We start from the raw sequence: 23,835 nt of genomic DNA on the forward strand, positions 1-23,835 counted from the left end.
TACGCTTAGCCACGCCTATCACTATGTCTTATTTTCGGGGTATGGCTTATATTGTGCAAATACGTAGAAATCCTGCTACGGCTTATTTTATGGGTATGTCTTATTTTCGGGGAAACACGGTATCAAACCAACAGGTGTTCAACATTTGTAGCTTGACAAGAATATTGGGAGTGCCCAGCCCAGCCTAGGCTTTAAAAGAGTTCTAAGTTCAGTTTGCGTGGGAACCAAAGTTAGAAATCAAGGCCAGTGGATCTAGTCATAGTGAATACAAGCCTTAAAAGATCCCCCATTTGTCCTTCCTCCCACCCCCCAACAAAGCCCTTGCTCCAGAAGCAAAGAATTCTAAGAGAGACCAAAAAAGACCTGAGGAGTCCATTTTAGTAGGTTTGGAGCTTGAGGTGGACGTTATCATATCAGGGACGCACACACATTTGTATCTGGTTATCCTGACTTTGTTAATGCTGTTGCCCACAAAACAGGGTGGGGGAAAAACTTTTTGAAACTCCAGCTTGATATGCAGCCTGCAACATAGCTGTTTGCAAGGTGGGTTTTTGGCACCCTTCTGGGAGTTTTCTCTCCTATCACTGCCTGCTCCCTGTTGCTTCGTTGCAAGACTGCGGCCAGCCAGGTCTGAGTATTCTTTGGCAGTAGTTCTGCGCTTCTCTTTCTAAGGCTAAAAACTGAGGTGCCTCTCTTGTTGGCACACCTGTACTAGAAAATGACATTTTAGCCTGTAAGAAGATTGTGCAATTCCTAGTGAGGGAGTACAATCTAATTGTTCTTCTGTTCACTTATTTTCCCTCTTTGGTTGGTTTGTTTGTTTATTAACTAAAATTTGGCTTGATTTGCAGGATCCCATAAGCAGGCATCTGGTACAGTGTTTCCCCAAAATGCACTGATCCCTGCCATATCTCTTCCCCCATGTGCTTTGTATGCATAGCTGAAGAATCTGTATTTCAGTTGTCTCATCCATATGGGTCAAAATTATTTTGACACTGTCTGGGATGCAGTACAATACTGAAGTGTAAGGTGATGATATTCTGGGCAGGTTGTAGCAAAATATGCAGTAGTGTCATTCACGGCTAGGAATCTTGGTTTCAGATACGCCTGAGTCTGGCAGTGCCATTCAGAGTGGGCATCAGTGGGCAGTACAAATCCACCACCACCCTGTGGCTCAACCAGCAGTGGCTGTGCGTGTGGTAAGCAGGGTGGTGGGCATGAAGATGTAAGTCTCTGACCCCAACTTTAGCAGTCATTTCTGGAGCCCAGGTGATGGGGAGCAGGGTAGGACTAAAGGAGTATTTTGTAGCAATCTGTTCAGAATGTCAGTAGTAGCCTCTTTTTGCTTTGTAACCCATCCTATCCATCTGCCTGACACAGGGGGCTTGTGTATAGATCGCCCAACAGGGAGCTCCGTCGAATTTTGGTTTTAAATAGTATCTAGAGCGGAGGAGTGCTTAACGCAGTGCTCAGGTTCTCTCACTTTCTGTCCCATAACATGTGATTCACCATCTGGATAGCTTCTTATAAATTCTGTTCAGCTTTCATTCTCGCATCCTCCTAGAGTCTAACAGGATTACCTATGTAAGTATTATACCTGATTAGCAGTGGGTTTGTCAGAAGGATTTTCCAGTTTCTAAATAGGGGACAGAAAATGATCTTACCAACTTGTGTTTGAGATCTCTTTGGCCAGCAAGCTGGGCTCCACTGTGGGAGAGTTTATCTAGCTACATTCTAATAGGTTCTTGGCTTCAGTAGCTAAATCTAAAATTGCCTTTAAAAAAAAACCCCAGCTTGCTGTTTCTAAACCAACATCTAAAACTGTATCTTAAGCTCTAGGTTGCTTTGTGGAACTAGCAATATTTGGTAGCTTTTACTTTCTTTCACTTGTTTCATTTTCACTTACTTTTCAACTCAAAACACCTTAGATCTTTTGGGTATTGATATTTAATTATGACATAATAGCTCCTTGGTGCTCAGTGCATCTGCCTCTCTGTCACTGAAGTTGCAAGCTGAAGCAGAGAAAGTTTAGGCTGGAGATTAGGAAGAACTTTTTGACTATGAGGGTGGTCAATCATGGGGACAAGCTACATAGAGAAGATGAGGAATCTCCAGCCCTGAAAACTTTGGAAGTACAGGATAGACAGAAACTTGACTGGGCTGGTTTTGTCAACGATGACCCTGCCTAGAGCAGGGGGCTGGACTAGACCTCATGAATTCCCTTTCAGCCCTGCTTTCCTATGATGTCCTACCTGCTGGTTCAGGTCACAAGCTGTTTCTCTTATTAGCTCAGCTACCTACTTGTAGGGAGAAAACCACAGTCTACCCTACCTCATGCATAATGAGAAGTGTTGGGTATGCTGCAACTTTTCTCCAAGGGAATAAACACTTAGCTAACCTCATATAACTGGAGAGCTAGCTATTAGAAAGAGCTTCCTGTCCCATCGCATCTGCCCACCTTTTTCTCACTACCTTCCTTGAAAGCTCAGGCCTAGTGTAAACTACGGTGTCCTTCTGGCAAAACCCTGAGCATGTCCATACTTGAGGCTCCTCTCCAATGGCCGAATCTCCATTTCAGCCGGCAGAAGCTATGTGCACGCACTCCCATGCATTCTGCTGCCTTTAGCTGCCCCTTCAGGTGCTGTTGCCTTCCCAGGGTGTACGTCATGTTTTTGTGGCGGCTGCTGTGCAGTGACAGGTGGAGTAAGTGGCAGCAAAGCCCATGGCTGTTGGGTTTGAAATCATAGAGGGGAAGAGTATGAAGGTTTGTGGCATTTCTGTGCAGCTGTGCTTGAAGTAGGCTTGTATTTATGCACCCTTGTGTGTCACTCAGGTTCTGGTTGAGGTTGATGTGGGCTCTTGGAATCATCCATCTCCATTGGTCCAGGTCACTCTCCCTTCCAGCCTGCCTGGAGAGTTAGTTTGCTTGTGTCCAAAGAAAACAAAAATAATATATATATTATTTTTAAATGGTAGTTCAGCTCTAGGGATTTCATCTCCTTTCCCCTCTAATTCCCATAGGACTTAAGATTTATTGTTAATGAGAATTTTTGGTATGTGGAGGGGAATTTCTGTTGTAATTCCCACCAAATAACTAGACTTGCTTCCAGGCAGAGTGTGTACAAGCCGGGACAACAAGAATATCTGTTGGGGGGGGGGGGCCCTGTGCAGAGTCTTTTGGCCATGTGAACGATTACAAGCAATATCTTGCACTAACATGATAGAAAAAATACGGTTTTTCCACTCTCTCCCCCGCACCTGGCAGAACACCTCTGGGCTTCCAGGAAATATGAGGCAGTAGAGACAGAGAGCTAGTACAGCCATGTCTAGACTAAATAATTATACAGGTCCTAGCTAAAGTGGTAGGACAGAACCAGTTCAGGCACTCGCAGTCAGTGTGTACACGGTAGCCCTGTTCTTCTGGGTTAAGGATAATTGCATTTGTGCCCGCTGGCTGCATCAGCACTGTTACAGCCCATTTCAGGGGCTCTGGGTATGCCATATGACAATAGCTGGAGGGCATAGATGCTATTACACCAACAAATGGGCTGACTACCCATGTAGGCACTGTGTTTGGCCAATAAAGGGTCTGGTGGTTCTGGGGGCTCAAATGGTTCTTAGGATGATAAATGCACTCCACATAGGCAAGACCGACATCCTGTTCTCCTGGGCTTCAGTGGAGAGAGTAGAGCCTTGGGTGTTTCAACGTGTTCTCAGTGACAGGGCTGATGTCTGATGACCATGCTACTTCTGGGACCCAGTGCTTCCTAAGTTGTGCAGGAGCTTCAGATTCTAACTAGCTCTCCTCCAAGAGTGGGTGTGAGTTTGAGCATGCACAGACATTTGCTGCTTGTTTTGTTATGAGTGCAGCTGGCCCACTGGTGGGGGCAGCCTACTTGCCCATAAAATAGCAGATCTCTAGTTTATTCTCCTTTGTGCCTTCTCTATCACAGGGGCTGCATTTGTAAATTAGAGTAGGATCTCCAAACTGCTTTCACTCAGAAACTGAGCCTGGCCTCTGGGAAATGTAGCTACATTATATCCGCTTCATACATCAATGCCACCAGTAAAAAAGCTTCCAGGCTGAGGATTTGCCTAGTGACTTTCATCTGTGACATCAGCTGGCCCAGAGAAGGGCTGACTCCAAGTATGCAGGAAAGCTCAGATTGTAGTTCTTGGCAGGGCTCTGTTTTCAGATCTCTGCTGCATACTGTCACAACTTGCAGGGTTTATAGTCATGGAGTGGGCAAATCAGAGATGTTTTCTATCCCATGCACTCTAAAGGAATCCTTGTCCTGTTTTAAAGTATGCTTGTGAGCAGCCTTGTGGAAACTATTGTTGTGAAGCCTGCATATGGCTCTGCTGTTTGACTCTTTTGTAGGCAGGTTGTATTAGGCATGGCTGGCTGGTGGGAACTACTGCATAGATCTGGCAATAGTTAAAATATTTTAAAAGAAAAAAACAGGCATGACTGCAGCCCAGCCCCTCCCTAACTGTGATCCCTTCAGGGCTTGTACACTAAACTTGGTTATGCTGATGGCATAGGCAGCCTCCAGCCAGCATTTCACCATTGCAGCAAGAGGGGCTGGCTTTGTGTCCTGTGAGTCAGCACAGTGCCACTGCCACAGAACAGTGTAAGGGGGCCGGGTTTCCTGGAGGTGCTGTTTCTCTGACCCTAGGGGGCAGTTGTGTAGTCCAAGTGTCTCCTTGGTGAGGAAGGAAAAATTGCATTCCTGTTCTATAGCTAGTGAAGCTGAGGCATAGGGAGCGACTTAAGTCATATACCTGGGACTGGTAGAGCTGGATGGAGCATCAGGACTCTGCTTTTCAGCCATGTTTAACCTTCAGGTCACACCTTTCTTCCAGCTGAGCCTTGTGGCTTTTAAAGGTGGTACTAAGCTTTTTGCAAAACAAGAGGCCTTTAGTTTGGGTATCTTGACAAAATCTTGTCTGTCTCCTTTAACTTCTGCTCTGTTGCCTAACTGCTGTAGTGTTTCAGCAGTAAGCATTTTCCAGATCTGCTTCTCCTTTAAAAATGCAGCTGTGCCCTGCAAAATGGCTATGGAAGTAGCCTGATGGGTTCTGTTCTTTTGTCTGAATGTCAGCATAAAGCATACATTCCCCGTCCCCCAACTCTAGGTCCGCTAAAATTGTCTTCTAAACCTGCTGAGCTGGAGGGAGGCCTTCCGGAGTGACTCTGGCTTGGGCCGCCTGACTCTCCTTCAGCTCCTGGCACAGAAGACTGACAAGCCAAGGTAGACTGTTGGTTACCCCTGTGGTGTGTTGGTTGCTGGGCCTGCAGAGGGGTGAGTGACTGGAACAGTCAGTAAGTTCGTTGCCAGCAGGCTTTGTTTTGCCCTTAAAATGAGGAAGCAGCAATCAATTACTTTGTTACTGAAATCAGGATCTCTTCTAAGTGAAGAGGAACCATTTGAACCAAACTGCTTCTCCCTGATATCCCAGCCTTAGGCTGCCTTAGGTGCGAAAACCAAGCACTGCAGGTGGAAGGTGCTATATCCCTGCATGTGAACCTGAAACAAGGGTTGACAAATCTTGTTGGGAAATACAATGCAGTGATGGTGCTTTGTGGGTGGGCTCTATTCTCCATAGGGCAGCACTGGAGGGGCTTGACTTGGTGTATGCAGTCACACTGGTGCATTAAAATGTTTTGTGCTTGAAGCTTCCTAGATTGTCCTTTGCCAAGCAGCCCAGCAGTTTTAGGAATGTGTCTCTTGTGTGCTGTGTCTGTGCTAATACCTTCCACCCACTGCTGAACAGACATCACAAGAAATTATGCATCTCACTGCAACGGGAGCTTCCATCCCGTGTGAATGAACCCTTTGAGAGAGGAAAGCCAGTGTGACAGTGTATTGGTACAATACCAGGAAGCATTTAGTCATGTGTGGGCTCTCAAGGGCCTCTGACAAGGCTGCCTGCTGTCAATAGAGACATTGGTAATGCTGTTCGACTTAGAAGTGTGTGATGCTCCAGACTACCTGAGATGAGTGATCTTGTGGTTAGGTAATTCCAACAGAGAGTGGCAGGGCATTAGGACATCAGAGCTGAGTTTTCAGCAGCTCCATTATTAGAGGAATTGCTAAAGCAGGGATCAGCACCCCCCGGTACATGTGCCAGAGCATGGCATGCAAGGTCATTTTTTTCAGCGCACTACAGCTTACCCAGACTCGGGGCAGCTTCTGCCAGCAGCTGCCCAGAGCCCCAGGAGGCTGCAAACAGCTGCATAGGGCTCTGCAGCCCCAGCGCCACTTCCACAGCTGTGGCAGCTGTGCGCACACTTCTGGGTGCATGACTGGGAAGGGGCCTAGGGCAGCATAAGCCTGACTCCTCCCCCACTGTCTGCCTAGAGGCATGTGTGCAGTTGCCACCACCATGGAGCCAATGCTGGGGCTGCAGAGCCCAGCACAGCTGTTTGTAGCCTTCCAGCCTCCTGCTACAGCTGCCCAACCCCTGGAGGCTGCAAACAGCTGCGCTGGGCTCTGAAGCCCAGTGCTGGCTTCATGGAAGTGGCAGGTGCATGTGTGGCTCACAGCACACGGCAGAGAAGGGGCTGGGGCAGCACAACCCCAGCCCCTCCCTTGCCATCCACCTGAAGGCATACGTGAAGTCACCACCAGCAATGAGGATCGGGCCCCTTGCGCCTCCCCTGTCTCTGGCATGCCAAATTGAGGTGTAAGTGGAGGATGGGGTGATTTTTGGCACTCCAGCCAAAAACATTACCAGCCCCTGTTCTAAAGTAAATGGCAACACTGTAATATTTTGACTTGGAAAATCCATTTACCCACATGGAGTGTCATCAACTCCCACTTCTAATTTCAGAGTTGCTCTTTGACTGTGAGAGAGGCAAACAAGATGTTTGAGGTTATTAAGAATGGAATTGTAAACAAAATGGAAAGTATCATCAGGTCCCTCTAACTCCATGGTGCATCCACACTTTGAATACTGTGCCCAGTTCTGGTCCTGACACCTTGGAAAGGATATGGAAAAATTAGAGAAGCCATAGCCATGGTCAGACAACCAGGCTGGAAGAGAGAAACTAGGGATTGGACAAATACTTGGAGGAAAGGTGCATCAGTAGGTGTTAAATATGGGAGTTAGGAGTAAATGCTGGAGGCTGCAAGTGAGAGAGTAACAGTGGAAAAAAGGCCACTTAACTCTCCCTTTCAGCATCCGCTGTCTGCCACTGTGACACCAGATACTGAGCAAGATGGGCCTATGGTCTGAACCAGTAAATGTCAATTCTTATGGTCTTATGAATAAAAATTCCAAGGCGTGAACTTGCTAACGCACTGCTGCCTTCCAGGTCCACAGATCTGCTGCTCCAGTGCCTCTGCTGCCACTTCACCAAGCCACTGGAGAGTGCAGTGACTAGTCTGGTCCAATTCTGTGCTACTAAGGAGGGCTCTGGGAGTGGCAGTAAAACCACGAGTCAGCTCAGTTTCAAAGAGCACTGCAGCAGGCTGATTGACTCAGACAAATGGGCTGAGAAGCCATTTGTTTAAAACTGTAACTTACTGTACCTCTCCAGACTTTATTCCACTCCTGACTGTCTTCCTGATCTCCCCGCCCCCAATCCCATTCCTGTTTTTGTTAAAATAGATGGGGTGTCATCCTCATACCCGTTTTTTGGTGAGTCTCTCCCTGTGTCATGTTTTTGGCTCCAATCTGTCCACCAGCTTTTTCTGTCCTGTCATCTCCTCATTTTTCCTCAGTCCTGCCCTGAGCTTGGTGCAGGGGGATCTTTGCGCCTGGAGTGTCCCACTGAATTCAGTGTGGGCTCTGGGGTCCGTTGGCATGGATTTCAGTACTGGATCAGAGCTTCATACTGTAAGCTGCTTTGAGCTGGGACCCATTGTGTCTGTGTTCTGTGAAGTCGCTTAGCATCCTCATGGCTGCCATAAAGTGATGTTGCTCTCCCTCGCACGCACGCTATTCTTGCTCCCTTTTGTCCTGTGTGTATAGTTTGAAAGATGTAACTAAACTAGTGTAGTCAGCAGAGCATTGAATTGAGGTGAAAGGACCTACTGTCAGGACAGTGCTTGGAGAAGAAACCAGGATCTCTTGAGAAGGGTGGTCCAGTAGATACAGCACTAGCCTGGGACTCAGGAGAACTGGTTTTAATTCCCTGTTTTGCCAGAGCCTTGTCATAGCAGGCAGGCAGGGCAGTCTATGCCTCATTTTTCTCTTTATACAGTTTGGGTGACAACACTTCCTGCCTCACAGATAATAGTGACCATCACAATATCTATGGTCTAGTCCACACTACAGGGGTTTGCCAGCATTAGCAACACTTGCTAGAGGTGTAAGAAGCTGCACACTGCAGCTGCCTGAAAATCCCCTATGGCCAGTACATGCTACATCTTCACTCCTGAAGCACAGCTTTGTATTGTAGATGAGCCCTCAAACAGCTGTCCTGGGCCCCAGCTGCTGGGAGAAAGGAGCATGCTGGGATTTATCAGGGGAGGATTGCTGGGCCTGGTTTGGAGGATCCCGTCCTCTGTTGCCCATGGATTATTTGAAGCCCAACAGCTGTAGGAAGGGGGAGCAGAGAGGGAAATGAGCATTTCTCTCTGATCCAGCTCTTCAGGCCCAGAGCCCTCCAACCGCTGAGGGTCATGGGGTATTTGCTCTGTTTTACCTCCTCTTTCCTTGTGAACCACTCTAGGACCTGCTGCTGTTTCATTCACTGACCAAGTACAGGGCAGTTTAACACTTGACTTAATGATGTTTGGCTCATAGCCCAGTTCTCAGCACTGCATCCAGATCCAAAACTCCAGGGAAATAGATATTCTGGGTATCTGTGGGCAGAGCCCTATTCATTTTTGGCTACAACTCAGGAAATCAGAAGGGGACAGATTACCTGTAGGCCCTGATCTCTGTTTATCAGGGCTGCCGGCTTCAGCCCAGGCCCAGGTGTGGGGAAGCAAGAATGGGGGACACAGGGACTCTGTCCTCAGCAAGTGGGGCTGTAGGGTGTCCCTGAATGAGTGGAGTGGAAGGGGTGGCCTCTGGGGCTTGTGGGGGAAGGGAAGGAGTACAACAAGCCTCTGGTCTGTGCAGCAGGCTCGGTTTGCAGAGGGGCGGGGGCAGGGGCGGGCTTCTGGGTCAAGCAGCAGGAAGTGGCTGTGGATGGAGCAGCTTTTGGTCTGACTGGTAGGCTTAGTTCTGAAGCCAGCAAGTGTGGATGCATTTTTGAGCTCTGGTAATACCACGTGGGTTTTTCTTAATTTAGCAATGCCCTTGCCAACAAAGCCATTATGTACGAGCATAGGATCAGGCCCTTCAAGGTGCTGAGTGCCTCCAGCACCTGTCACAAGCAGGCAAGAGCCAGCTCTCAAGTCTCTGTAAACTCCCATAACAAGATCAGCCCCTATAAAGTTCTTGCTGGTAAGGGCAAATTTTGTGTGCTCCCTCCGCAATGAAAGGCTTAGTAGATTAGGGAGATGGTGAGCGAACTGACTGGTGTCACCAGTAGTGCATACGTGGTGCTTCTCCTACTCTGGCTAGCAGAGACACCTTACTGACTGCTAGAAAAAGTAGTGGGTTGTGGTGGCTTTTATTTTCCTGTCCAGTTGTAAAAGCATAGTGAAAGCAAGGCTCTGGCAGTTTACTCCAGAGCGAATGAGGTAAGATCAGCAGCAGGGATGTGGTGTGGCCCTTGTCTGACTACCTAAGGACAACATGATGGGGGCCACATCCCCACTTAAGACTTTTCCATGAAGGTGCTATTGCAGGCAGGCTATCCCGCTGCAGTGAAGGCAAGGCTAGGGGTAATGGACTTCTGGCAGTAAAGGCTTGCAAAGCATATTCTTCCACTTCATGTTTAAAAACACACCTCTCTCCTCACTTTTCTCTTCTGAGCTATGGCTGTCAAGGCCTTCATGTGTCTGGCTGTGTCAGTTAGCCAGTCCCCCCTTTCATAATACAGTAAAGTTGGTAGCAGACTATCTTTTCTATTCTGCACAGCTGCAAATCTCCAGTGTGCTGCAACCCTCTGCTCACACTGTGGCTGCAGACAGTCAGCTGGAAGGTGCCTGATTCAGTTGGGGTTGCAGATGGTCAGATCTGCTGCTGCAGCCTGTGTGTTTAAGGTCCTTCCTCTCTGAGATCCTTAATTCCCAAGAGCTTGCTGGGTGGAGAGGAGATATTAAGAAAAGGGAACTGGCCCCTTTCCAGTGATAACTCAGCAGCGTGTCTGTGGCTGCACCCACTCCCTCTACCTGTGAGTCTGCACACTGCACAGGGCAGGACGTTTCTTTCTGTTCCATACTTGGTTCTGAGCGTCTTGCTCGAGTTTAGTCTCTGCAGATCAGTCAGTGACCTTGAGAGCAGCTGATGTTTAGTGAGGAATGAGGGCAGCTTTGTATATGGAAACTGACCTGAGTAACAGGACTTTTTATGGAAATATATTCCTTGCAGTGATTGTAACTTGGGCACCCAGCAGTTGTTTTGTGCATAGTCGGAGGGTTCAGCAGAAACTGTTCCCCTGAACCAAACCAACCATTAGATGCATCTCAGTTGTGTTAGTTCCATATGGTCCCCAGGGACATTTGGATCTCAAAATCCACAGTAAAATCTGGCAAAGCATTCTCAGTGAGGTGATCTAGCCATGGAGCCAGCTCCCAGAGGAGTCCTAGATGAATCCAGACCTTGCAGTTTTGAATAACACTGCAGAACTTTCCTCTTGGTTAAACTGTTTCCTTACAACCAGAACAGCATTTATAGTACCAGCTGCTCCCACACACCCCTTCCCTGACACAGAGCCTCCTCTCCCAGAGAAGAGTGAAAGCCCCAGACTGACTGTGCCTACGCTACAGTGGGTGGTGTGAGAGCAGCACAGGTAGGCAGACTGTAAGTAGGTCAGGAAGCTGCTTCACAGCTGTCAGCATCGGCTACAAACATCTGCCTGGAATCCCAAATAATGCACAGGCAGCTCATGGGGTCCCCAAGCCAGCTTAGGTATGTCTATGTGCACCTGCAGTTGCAGAGTAGATATTGTGCCAGCCCTGCGAAGGATTCCTGACTGCCGGTCTCCTAGGTGAAAGCCACTCAGACACTGCAGGCTCTGTACAAACCTGAGGAATGGCAGATTGTTTTAGTCTGCCTCTCTTGAACGCCATGTCTAGGACTGTTGCTAAGAACTTGGCTTGAAACAATCCCATGAAATGCACTCTTGGCTGCACCTCTTGTTGCGCTCATTATTCGGACACCCAGAGGCCAGAGCGATGCGTCTGTAGGTCTGACTCGGAACAGTGAGTTTTTATTTTCTTTATAGAGCCGTAAAGACTTTATAAATGTCCTCAGAGAAAGGCTCCAATGATGTCTGCTTTGTTCCCCAGTGGCTTCAGTCCAGCAAATGACAGCGGAGCCAAAAAGAAGAAAAAGAAACAGAAACGGAAAAAAGAGAAAGGAGGAGAGCAGCTGGATCATGTCCAGGACCAGCCAGTCAAGGTAACCTGCCCCCTCTCTGCTGGGCCAAGGGATTTTTGCCCCAGATCAGAGCCTGCTCTTTAACAAAAGACTGATTTTAATGTGAGCACATCTCTGGGCAGGGCGTCAACAGATATATCTGATGCTGAGATTGCTTGACTTTGTTTACTGACATTAGAGGTCTAAGATTTAGGGCTGTCTCCTGGCATGGATCCTGGCTCTGGACTTCCCAGTGGGAGAGGGTTTGAGGCAGATCTGAGGCTGGGCACAGGTCCTCATTAAGGTATCAAAATGAGTTATGGTGCAGTAGTAAAAATTGCAGACTGATGCCTGTGGCTTATTTTTTTTCAGACATCACCTGCATTCTTGATTTGAGGTTGCAAAGACAGTGCCACTCCTCTCTCTCCTACCCCCAACCTCCTGGTTTCCCTCTCTTGTCTGCCTCAGACAATGACTGCATTTTCCGATTTTTGGATAGTGCCTGGTATTCTCAGTTTGCTTAATTCAAAGGGTTTCAATGTTCTCTACCTTGAGACCCCAAAGGAGTGGTGATTTTCTTCTGGGACACCAATCCCACAATCTTTTGGTGGTAAGCCTAACCACTGCTGTGCATGGCAGTGTTGCTTGCTGAGGGTTGGTAGCAGAGAAGAGATACCTCTTCCTGCTGGGATCCTACCTGCTGCCTTTCCACATCCTACAGCTACTTTGCTGGGCTCCAGTGAAATGCTGCCTACCTCTAGGGACTGTCTAGGTAACCAGCAGGGCTGTAAATCTAGGGCAGCTGACACCTTACAGCCATTACGCTGCACTTCACTACATTAGAGTTGACCACAAGAAGGGATCAGTTTGAGACTGGATGGCTGGGCAGGGCAGAGGCAGGAAAGAATAGAGGAACTGTATAGAGATGCTCTAACCCTGAGTCCAGGTTTCTGAGCTGGGACATAACAATAACCTGCATTTTCTTCCTGGCTCTGCCACTATCCTCTATGTAGTCTGGGACAGTTACTTCCCCTCTTGGAGCCTCATTTTTTCCCTCCCCACTTTGTCTGCCTTGTCTGTTGGGAGGGTGAATTCTTTGGGACAGAGGCAGTTTGCCTTTTTGGCTCAACAGCATGTCATTTCCTCAGCTCGTATAAACACGTGGGTGCTACCATAATTCATGTTCTGCAAAGTACAACTGTGAGGAGCAAGGTAAGTAGCTTGACTCATTCACTGTCTGTTTCCCCCCCTCCCCTCTCTGCTATTCAGGTGAACTCATTGCCAGCTGAGAGGATCCAGGAGATTCAGAAAGCCATTGAACTGTTCTCTGTAGGTCAGGGACCTGCCAAAACCATGGAGGAAGCCAGCAAGCGCAGCTACCAATTCTGGGACACGCAGCCAGTCCCCAAACTAGGTATGAACACTGCAGACATCCTTCCTTTGTAGGTATTGGAGTGCAGTCCAACCCAGACCATGGCCCTTGCACTCTGCAGCCTGTGGTGTTTAAGACTAAAACAGTGGGATGTAGAATGTTTCTGAATCATCCTTGCCTAGTTCTTGACCAGCTAGTAATTACCAATGTATTTCTAAAATGGTGCTACAACGACATGTATCTGAGCCTCACAGTCATCAATGGCTCTTGTCTTCTGGCACTGATGTGAACTAAGAAAAGTCTTACAAATGGAAGAAAATGAAGCGCAGCTTAATGACTTGTCTGTGGTCACCTGGGGAACCTGTGCCAAAGCCAGAAATTGAGTCCTGGTTTTCTGAGTGTTATCTTTTTTCACCATGTTTTTCAGCAGTGCCTTGGTACAAGCAAGTGAATGAGAGTTGTGCCCGGATTGGTATACTATCATAATGATATTGCTGACTCTAGTAGAACTTCTTTTGAGCCCATGACCTAGGATCTGGCCTGGCTTAAATGCATCTTTTCTTAAATCCATCATTACGCTTGATACAAGCGAAGCACAGGAGCCTGTCCGGAAAGCCTAGACTTTTTCACCTGCAGTTCAGGATCTCAAGCATCCTCACAGTGTTACACATTTCGGTTTAAGAATAATAAGTGGTGCTTAGACTTTTAGCATCTGTTCAATCTTGTCTTCTGTTTGATAGACAAGTGGATATAGCTACTGGCTGGGAGTTTCTGTAGTAGTTAACCAAACCTTGGGTTGGATTGGCTGGACAAAAACCTCCATCCTTGGAAGTTTTTAAGACCCAGTTAGATAAAGCCTTGGGTGGAGTTATGTAGTTGGGGATAGTCCTGCTTTGAGCAGGGGTTGGACTAGATTACCTCCTGAGGTCCCTTCCAACCCTAATTTTCTATGATTCTATGATTGGTTTTGTTCTGATTCTTTTGTTTCATGGAAGGTCACTGAGCTCTCCACTGGTCATGTTCAAAGTTGTCTTGGTTGAACATATTAATGTAGAATGCCCCTTCTCATCCTTGGGTACAGTGATGCCCTTGCAAGCTAGTAGTGTGTGTCCAGCAACAGGGTAGGTGCCACTGAGGGACAAGGCTGCAGTATAGCCTGTTGTAGGGAAATATGGCCCTGGACATGATTATAGTCCCCTGTTGTCTAAGATGGATCTGTCCAACTTCTAAGAACCTGGGGGCCACACCAATAGCACTACCCCCATCCATCCCCTACGATAGGAGCAGGAAGCAAAAGCTGAGGCAGGAAGGGAAGCCTAGGGACCCTGGCTGCTGCAGTTGCCAGAGTGATAGGGGTGGATAGGAGTGGCTGAATAAGAGCCTGGGGGCCACGCGTTAACTCCTTGCAGGCCACATACGGCCCGTGGGCCTCCAGTTGGAAAACCCTGGTCCAAGGAAAATGGACCAGTTGCTGCATGGCTCCTGTAGCAGATGGGTGAGTGTTTACATGCTAGCAAACATCTCACCTTTTTTGGTGACCTCTGACCAGCGGTGTGAGCATTGAGTAATTCTCTACCTACTGGTGCTGTGTTTGCCAGCACATCCATTTCTGCTGACCCAGTTATGGAGTCTCACTAAAATGTGTGAGCATAGCAAACCATTGAGCCTCTGCACATGCCTTCCCTGAGCTTTTCTACCTATGGATTAATCTGTGGCTCCATAGTGAAGGGAACTGAGGCATAGACTTGCATAAGGTGTCACAGCAAGTTGTTGGCAGAGCTGGTAACAGAACTGGGTGAGCCTGACTCCTGTTTCCCTCTGCCAGCTGCTGAACTAGGCTGTCAGTCACAATACTGCTCTCTTACCTGTGGGAGGAAGCTGTCAGTCTTACACCAAACCAATAAGGGATCCAGGTGAGATTTTCAGTTTATGATAGCTCAGCTGGCCAGGCCAGATTAGTTGTTGCTATTTATGAGGTTATTCTCTGGGGAGACCAATGGCTACCCCCAATTAAGCCTATGTTGATATGTATGTGTTGCTGTTCAGAGAGGGATTTCTGGGTCATTTGTACTAGTAACTGAGAGACATTGTGATTGTGCACTGAAGTGATAGTTGTGCGGTAATGAAGTATTTTTCATCTCTTCTCTGCTGACAAGTGGCTCTGAAAAGTAGAGAAGCCCAGTGAGCAGAACTTTTTGAGGCAGAGACTGGAAGGGCTTCGGGTCCCAGCTGAATTGGAGCAGATTGCAGCAGCTCATGTAATGTTTCTGCAATCTCATTGCTTTTTCTCTCTGCCTCTGACATCTCCCTGAAGAACTAACCCACTGAACCCAAGCTGTTTGTTTTCTAAAGTTACCCAGGGTTTGTTCCTGCTTGGGGTGACTGGGAAACTGGCTCCACTTAGCAACTTCTTTCAGGAAGGTGATGTGTGATCCCTCTCACTGCCCCCGTTACGCCTGGCTGTCCCTTTGTATGCTTGTCAGTGCTGGCACCTCACTTATGGAACTTATTTTGTTTGCTCTCCTCAAAGGGCTATTTAGTGGAAGTGAATAAGCTCCCAGGTAGTCTTGCATTTAGGCTGCAGTCCCTGTTCTGTCGGGAAGGTCCTGTAATGTGCCAGCATAGTGTCATTCCCTTCAGTGGGGAAAATCTGATCCCATAATGATGATATTTTGCATAGGAGGATCCCAGATGCTTCATATCAAGCTTTTAGCTTCAGAAAACCCTGTAAGGACAAGCTATTTCTGGTTAGCATATCAGGGAACAGATGATGGATAGCCAAATGAAATAACTCGACTAAACTAGTGGTAGGGCTGATAACAGAATTCAGGCCTGCCTGCCCTGACTGTGGTAGACCAGTAAGGATTAATCTTTTTGGCAAGTGTGTTGCAAATTAACCCTGCACCTTCTCCAAATGTCATTCCAATCCCCTTCCACTGCCTGATCTATGCTGCTCTGCTTTTTACTTCCTGTCCCATTTGCTACTGTGCTGCCTGTCCCCTGCCACACACAGAAGCTGCCCATGATCTGTGTTGCACATACATACACATTGCCCACCCTGTGCTAGACCAGGGCCTGATTAAAGAGTGGTATTACTTGCCCAGCTTGACCTACCTGGTACTGCTTAGAGTCTGACCAATAAAAGAGTCCTGAGGTGTTGGGACTGGATTTTCAAGTGCCAGAGATAGGGAAGCTGTGACATGAGTGCTTTTGAAGATGTGTCCCTGGGCTTCTCATGCCATCAACAGCGGATGGTCTTGGTTTGATCCAAAATTCACCCAGCCATTGCTGAGAAACCTTTTTAATGGGTATTTTTACAGGAGTCCTAATGACAGTGCAGCAGGTCTCCTTTGTGGCAGCTTTAACAAGCACTGTTTTTTGCAGAGCTGTGCTAACATCCCTGAGAAGGCTGGTGCCCAAACCAGGCCCTCTTGGCTCAGTAAAGCCTGTTAGAAATCATAGTATTTTGCTTTTAAACAAAAGCCACCTTGTTAATTTCAGCTCTGTTGAGAACACAGTGGGAAGGAAATCCTGGCATTGGTCAGATGGCAATGGCCAGAGCTGGCAGGAAGATGCAGTCATTTTGAAGCTCCAGGGAGGACACTGCAGACCATGGGAGAGTGTTGGGAAGAGGCTGGCTCGAGCTCTAAGGACTGTGATGGTGCAAAACCATAATGGGAAAAGTTTTCTGTTTACAACCTCTTGCTAATGCCCTCCTCCCCTGCTTTTGAGATGTGACCTGCTGAAGAGGTTGAGTCAGTGTTTCAATAGTGGTAGGAGGACTCCCAGCATGTTGCAGAATGATATGAATAACTCCTGGGGGTGATGTTCCTTTCCCTCAGCACTGGGGAGAAGACTGAGAGCACTGGGTCACTCTGGAGCTTTTCACAGAAAAAAGAGGTCTTGGCACTTGACCTAGGCAGTCCAAGTCAGTTAATTGCTTTTTCCCCCCTCCTGTGTCTTCCCTGGTATTTTAATTGAATGAGCAATTCCATTCCTCTGCCCCTCAGGGAGGTGGTAAACATTTGGCATGCTCCATCCCTGAATAGTTTTCAGTAAAGGGTGACTGATCTTGTATATGAATGGCAAAGTTTTGTTGGGTTCCTTCAGGCTGAAAATGTTGGAGCTGGGGTGTTGTCATTAACCATCCAGTTGCCATGAGTGCTAGAATCCAGGAGGTCAAGAGATCCATTTTTGTGCTTTCTTTCTGTATGGCAGGTGAAGTGGTGAACACTCATGGTCCTGTTGAACCAGACAAAGACCATATCCGTCAGGAGCCTTATACCTTGCCCCAAGGCTTCATCTGGGATGCCCTGGACCTCGGGGACCGAGGCGTGGTAAGTAGGGACAGCACAGGATAAGCCTGTGGACGAGGTGGCCTGTAGCATAAAGTTCCCTGTAACCCATCTGCTGGATTGTACTTGGACTGCAGTTGTGCTGCTGTTTCCTTAAGGCAGTGGCTTCTAAACTAGAGGTCATGAGCTCCATGAAGTCTTTGATTCTCCGAATATTGTAATTAACCTATGCAGTTAACAAGAAGTAGAGATTTACTTGGCCTCAGTAGTAATTATCCCTATGCCCACCTTTACCCCACAGTGAGAGAGCTAAACTGAGGAAATTCAGCCTTCCTTCATGGGCAGGTTGCCCTAGGCAAGCTCACACTGTTGTGTAGAAGTTAAGCACATGGACACTTAACAAAGAGCAGCTGAGGCTGAGGAAATCTCTGACTCTGTTAATTTTGTGTGCACAAATACTTGCCACAGTTCTGGCAAGGCCCTGCCCTCTATTCATAAAGAATACAAGATCTGTGCCCATATTTAACAGGGAATGGGAGTTTACCATGCCACAGCTACTGTACAGTAACTGTCCATTTGCTGGCTTTAACCCTATGGTAAGAGCTAAACTAAGACAGTGTACCACTGAATAAAACAGGAGTCAGTTGCCCCACTGTAGCTTATACTGGCTGCAGGGTAATACGAGGCGTAATAAGTTAATGCACCTGCAGGAAACACTGCAGGGCTTTACAACTCTCAGCAGCTCCGTGGTACCTGTCTGTGTGCTGACATTTACCCTGCAGAGAGTGAAAGTTAAACAGAGTCAGTTTAGCTCTTGCCATGGAGTAGGAGTGGACACGGGCAGTAACCACAGAGTAGCTGCATTCCTGCCCTTCTTTAATTGAAGGGATGTGATCCTCAGAAACTGTATTTATCTGTCTGGGGACTGGTGCCTTCAGGCTAGAAGGGTCTCTGCCTCTTGCTTCAACGTTTCATAGATGTTTGGGTCAGAATTTATCCATCCTCCTGCCAGTTGAGCACTCCCATGTTCAGCCAGCTCTTACAGGCAAAATGGAACTCCCCTTCCCCCCTGCCCCTCCATATCCCTTGAGCTCTAGAGACGATTCATGCCTCAGGAATCATAGAATTATAGAAAAGTAGGGCTGGAAGAAATTTAAGGAGGCAGTATAATCCATGCCCCTGCTTAAGGCAGGATGGTCCATGTCCAAACTATTTCAGACAAGTGCTGCTTTAACTTATTTTTAAAAGTACACAATCAACCCTGTTGCACAGCTACAGGGCCTACTGCACAAAGACACCAGGAGCACCTCACCTGCTGCAGGTAAAGCAGGGGAATGAGAGCTGTCAGCATCCCACCACTGGAAAGGTTGTTAAAATATGTTTGAAGAAGACCCTTCAGAACCCAGTCTTGCCTCTTCAAGATGATGCAAACTTGATAAAGGGGGACCACGGGAGAGAGATTTTCATGTCCCTCTTGGGTTATTTTATTCCACTACCAGCATTACACCTACATCTGAGTGAGGGGCAAGAGACACTGAGAAGAGGACAAGTAGAAGTCATGGGGAACACTGGCCATAGATTGTGCCTATAGCAGACTACAAGGAAGGATGGTTCCAGTCAGTATTGCAGTAGTAGCTTGTGCAGAGACAGATGGTAGCATATCCGATGTATTCCATGATAGTCCAGCAGCCTCAGACCTCCTGATAGAGGCTGCCTGTATCTGGGCACCATCCTGCTAGCTCAGCCTTTTTAAAGGTATCCCTTTACCTTGGTAAACAGGGTCTGTCATTGTAGTTGCTTCTGTCCAGGCAGGGCACTATTACTGATTAAGCAGATTCCAACCTGTTCTCTCTCTCTCTCTCACACTAGCTTAAGGAGTTATACACACTCCTGAATGAGAACTATGTGGAAGATGATGACAACATGTTCCGGTTTGATTACTCCCCAGAGTTCCTTCTGTGGTAAGTAGTGGGCTCTTTGAATCCCCTGAGATGGTGAGGTGGGAGGGGGGGAGGAGTGGATGACATGCTGGTTGATCTGGCTGTCCAAAGCTGCTACTGCAACCGTCCTTATTTGGATATTTTTAATGGCTTTGCTAGCCCTGTAGCCTTCTCTATCTGAACATAGGTTTCATAGACATTGGGGGCTGGAAGGGACCTTGCAAGATCATAGAATCCAGCCCCTGCCATAGGAAGGAAATCTGGGGTCAAGTGATCCCAGCAAGATAAATGTCCAGATGCCTTTTGAATGAGTCCAGCGTAGGTGCTTGAACCACGTCTGGGGTGAGTCTGTTCCAGACTCTGGACACACAGACTGTAAAGAAGTTTTTTCTTATGTCCAGTCTAAATTGGCCTTCCAGGAATTTGTGGCCATTGGACCCTGTTATTCCTTTGTGAGCCGTGGTGAACAACTGTCCTGCTGCACCAACCTTATACTTGTAGGCTGCCACCAGGTCCCCCCCAAGCCTTCTCTTCTCCAGGCTGAAGAGTCCCAAGTTCCTCAGCCTCTCCTTGTAAAGCTTGTCCTCTTGGCCTTTGATCATATGGGTGGCTCTTCTTTGGAACTGTCTCAAGCTTATCCATGTCCCTTGGGTGGGTGGAAAACTGACGCAAAGTAATCATTTAGGAGATTGGCCTTTTCTTGAGTGTCCAACATCAGCTGCTTCATTTGATCTCGCAGGGGTCCAATATTGCCCTTGTTTTTTCTCTGACTTCCCACATATCTGAAGAAGGACTTTTTGTTGTCCTTGATTCCTGTGACTAGCCTGAGTTCAGTTTCTGCCTTGGCTTTTCTGGACCACTCTCTACATGTGCAGGCTAGTGCTGAGTAGTCCTCCTTGGTGATGCTTCCTGTTTTCCACCCGGTGTAGGCCTCTCCTATAACTCTCAGGAGGTCCAACAGTTCTCTGTTTAGCCAAGGGGACTTCCCTGACTGCTGACTGCATTTCTTATGGAATGGACTTCCCTTGCACTTCAAGGATTGCACTCTTAAGGAATAACCATTCCTCGTAGACTCCCCTTTCTCGGGGGCACAGCTTCTTAGTGCCTGACTGATAAATCTCCTGAGTTTGTAAAAGTCAGCCTTCCCAAAGTTGAGGATTTCTGTCTTACTGAGGGATTTGCCTGCCCTGCATTGGACAGAGAAAGCGATCGGTTCATGGTCACTGTCACCAAGCTTCCCCTTGATCCTCAGATTGCTCACCAGATCATCCCCTTTGGCCAGAACTAGGTCCAGCAGTGCCTCTCCCCTAGTCAGCCCATAGACCTCTTGCGTTAGGTAGAGGTCATCAACACAAACAAAAAAGCTACACAACTGGTCGGTTTTGGCTGTGTGCTCTTCCCACAAGATGTCAGGGAGGTTGATGTCCCCCATGATGATTGTGCATTGGAAGCGTGCAGTCTCAACCAGTTCCTTACTGAATTCGCATTCCAGTTCTTTGGGGAGGTCTGTAATAGAGTCCTATGAGTATACTTCCTTCCCCATGTTCTTCTCATATTTTAACCCAAAGGGTCTCAAGATGCCCTTCGTGGTTAGTGAACTCAGTTTGAAAGGATATGTACCACTCCTTGACATAGAGAGCTACATCGACACCCATCTTCCCAGCACAGTCCCTCCTGTACAAAGTATAGCCTTCTATACCAACAGACGAGTCGTAGGTGGAGTCCCACCAGGTCTCCATTATTTCTACAAGATTGTAACCTTTATCACACAAGAGAAAGGCCATTTCCTCTTGCTTGTTTCCCAGGCTCCGGGCATTTGTGTACAGACAGTTGAGTCTTCCATGGGAAGCCCTAGACTTCCTTACGTGATGGGATGTCACCTTTCCTTGGGCTGTCATAGGAGTGGGTTCCCTTAGCCTACCTAAGTTATTTCTACTGTGGTTGACATGACCTGGGCTAGAACTGTTAATTAACGGCCCATCCCTGAGCGATCTTATTTTAAATCCCAACATGTTCCTATACTCACTGTGCTGTTCCCTGGGAAGGCTGCAAGAGTACTGTTAGCTCAGAGGTTTCTCAGTGCAAAGAGTCGCTGACCAAGAATTGCAGGATGAAGTCTAAGACAAGGATTTTTTGTGGGTGATACTTTTTATTGGACCGCTTGCATGATTGGGATAGGCTTTGGAATGTGAAGAAGTCTATGATTGGTGGCAAAACGTATCAGAACGTGTTATTGATCCACTCTTTGAGGCAGAGGCCCCATTTTTACAAAGCCTCCCAGCGGGGGGCTCTGGAGGTCACCATACATGCCAACAGAGCTCCCTCCTGTAAAACAGCTAAATATCAGTCTTGGAGAGCAGGCTGCCACTTGCCAAAGCCCCACAGGAAGTCAGTGTCACTTCTCAGGGCCAAACATAGGTCTGAGCAGTCCCCTAATATAGCCACACAACCAGCCTTTTGGTCTCTATTGGTACAAAGAAATCCCCCAGCTCGGTGCATCCCTTTTTGACACAAAGCATGTGCACAATTGCAGTCAAGTCAGGCAAAGTGCTAGGGCCCTCAGCAGTGCATTCTTGATCACCTGTCACTGATGGTTATGCTGACCCTGTGCCTATTCAGCAAGGGGATGGAGAAGCTCAGCTGTGAATTTACAGAGTGTAATGATTATACAAGAATTAATTGCCCAAGGATCTCAAAGTGCTTTATGACCATTAAGCTAATCCTGCAGTCTCCCTGACATAAGCATGTGAACAAGCTGCCACAAGACAGAGGAGGTTGGGGCTTTACCACTCAGCAGCTGCTTTATGGTCAATGTCAGTGTGCTGCTATTGCTTCACAGTAAGTGAAAGCTAACCAGTGATGCTTTTTCCCTCCATCAACAAGAGCTGAGCTATTGCAAACTAGCTTCCTATTACCACTGGGTAAAAGCAGATACACTGTCATTTACTGTAGACCACCTGATTTGCCATAAAGTCCCACCTCACAGTAATGCTTCTGTGCCTTTAGTCAGGCTGCTCACTTCTTACGCCCCTCTGGAAATTCCAGTGCGCACCATGGGCAGAGGAGTTGATCACAATAGATGTGGGTAGTGGTAGCCCTGCGTATGTGCATGCTGTACAACCCTGCGGCAAAAGCAGCGTGGTGCTTTCCTCAGCTTTTAGTCAGCAACAAGGAAACAGATTGGCTCTTTCCCAGGGTGTCTGCCATACTCTGTGATGGTCTAGGGTGGCTGTCCCCTCTGAGGGAGTGGGGAGCCTGTGGCTTTGCAGGGGCATTCTGAGGTGGGTTGCTCTGGGGTGGCAGCTGTGAACTGCTGCGGGGGGAAGAAAAGGGGCAGCAGGGTGGGATTGTGAAATAGTCATGAACTTTCCTTCTCTTTGGTAGTGCATTAGCCCAGGATAGCCAGGCTGGGACTATCCAGTCACTCTGTGTTGACTGTAGCACTGAGCCCCGTGGAGATTCTCACTCCAAGGGATGGAAGCAAGCACTAGAGCAGTGAGGGGATTCCTTTGCCTGGATCCCCAGGTCCAGTCCAGTGCTGGGAGGCAGATAGCCATCATGGCTGCTATCAGACATCCCTTTGGTGTGAAACAAGCCAGTGTCATGTTCAGATGCTGGTTGGTGTGGGATCCACATCACAAAAAAGCAGTGGGCTGGAAGTTTCAACAAGAAGTCCTAGCACAGAAGAGAGAAGACAGGTGCACCGGGGCAACTACCTTGATTAACAAACACTTGTCTCTTCTCCAGGGCTTTGCGTCCCCCCGGCTGGCTGCCCCAGTGGCACTGTGGTGTCAGAGTTGTCTCTAGCAAAAAACTGGTTGGATTCATCAGTGCGATTCCAGCCACAATCCAAATCTATGACACGTAAGTGCAAGCCTATTTCATTGCCTATCCAGTGCCCTTGCTGTGGCACTAGAGCTCCTGGGCTGGCTTTGAGGCATTTCAGCTGTTATCAGTCCTAGGAGTGCCTCAGTGTTTGCGGGCAGCTGTTTTAAGGTGGAAAGTGGTATTTCTGTAAGAGGATTTGATGTACAAAAAACCCCAGTAGCTTAGTTTCATTAGTACTTTGCGAGCCAGTTGGGAGCTGTGACTGTAAGCTGAAAGTGTGGCAATTCTCCAGAGCTTTGTACAGAGTATTTTCCTCTTTTTGGGGACTCTCTTGGGTAAAGGCTTTGGAAAACTATCAGAAGTATCTGGAGGACCATCGTCCCTAGACTTCACTGGGACTTTGGCCTCTGGGGTGGATAGGACCTTCTGAGAATGAAGCCTTTGGGTTTCTCTATTTATTGGGCATGTCTACTACCTGTTTGTTAATGCGCTTTAGGTAATGTGCATTAAATCTAGTACCTCTATTATGAGGTAGTAGAAAAATTAGCTTTAGCCTATTTTAATGCACGTTAAAGAGGACAGATTTTTTGCGATGCGTTAATGCACATTAAAATAAGCTAATTTGCATTAAAGTGCACATGTAGATGCGCCCAGGGTGATGCAGTTCAGGCAGCATCAAGGACTGGTGATGGTGGACATGAGGCCCAAACCCAATGCACATGATTTACATAAATCAGCAGCTGAGTTTTCTTATCTGAGAGCTTCACTTGGCAGCCTCCACAAGCTTCTTAGATCCATTCAGGGGGCAGTGGGTGCTAGCCAGAGTTCTCTGCTTGGCATCATAGTATCATAGTGCTTAGAGTCAGAAGGGACCTAAACAGATCATCAGGTCCGACCCCTTGCGCTGGGCAGGAACAGGTGCCGGGGTAATATCACCCCAGCCAAATATCTGTCCAGCCTCCTCTTGAAGACA

General features: G+C 47.7%; 1 protein-coding gene across 1 annotated transcript in view; it reads left to right on the forward strand.

Annotated features, from left to right (window-relative positions):
- Nucleotides 1–23,835, forward strand: part of NMT1 (N-myristoyltransferase 1) — a 40,561-nt gene that overhangs the window by 3,895 nt on the left and 12,831 nt on the right. The window contains exons 2-6 of the mRNA XM_019554271.1: nucleotides 11,358–11,469; nucleotides 12,697–12,841; nucleotides 17,018–17,136; nucleotides 18,964–19,055; nucleotides 22,782–22,898. Coding sequence (XP_019409816.1) covers nucleotides 11,358–11,469; nucleotides 12,697–12,841; nucleotides 17,018–17,136; nucleotides 18,964–19,055; nucleotides 22,782–22,898 — 585 coding nt within the window. The remainder of the gene's footprint in view (nucleotides 1–11,357; nucleotides 11,470–12,696; nucleotides 12,842–17,017; nucleotides 17,137–18,963; nucleotides 19,056–22,781; nucleotides 22,899–23,835) is intronic.

Source organism: Crocodylus porosus, unplaced genomic scaffold (genome assembly GCF_001723895.1).
Source record: "Crocodylus porosus isolate Cpor-Errol unplaced genomic scaffold, CroPor_comp1, whole genome shotgun sequence".
NCBI classification, from domain to species: domain Eukaryota; kingdom Metazoa; phylum Chordata; order Crocodylia; family Crocodylidae; genus Crocodylus; species Crocodylus porosus.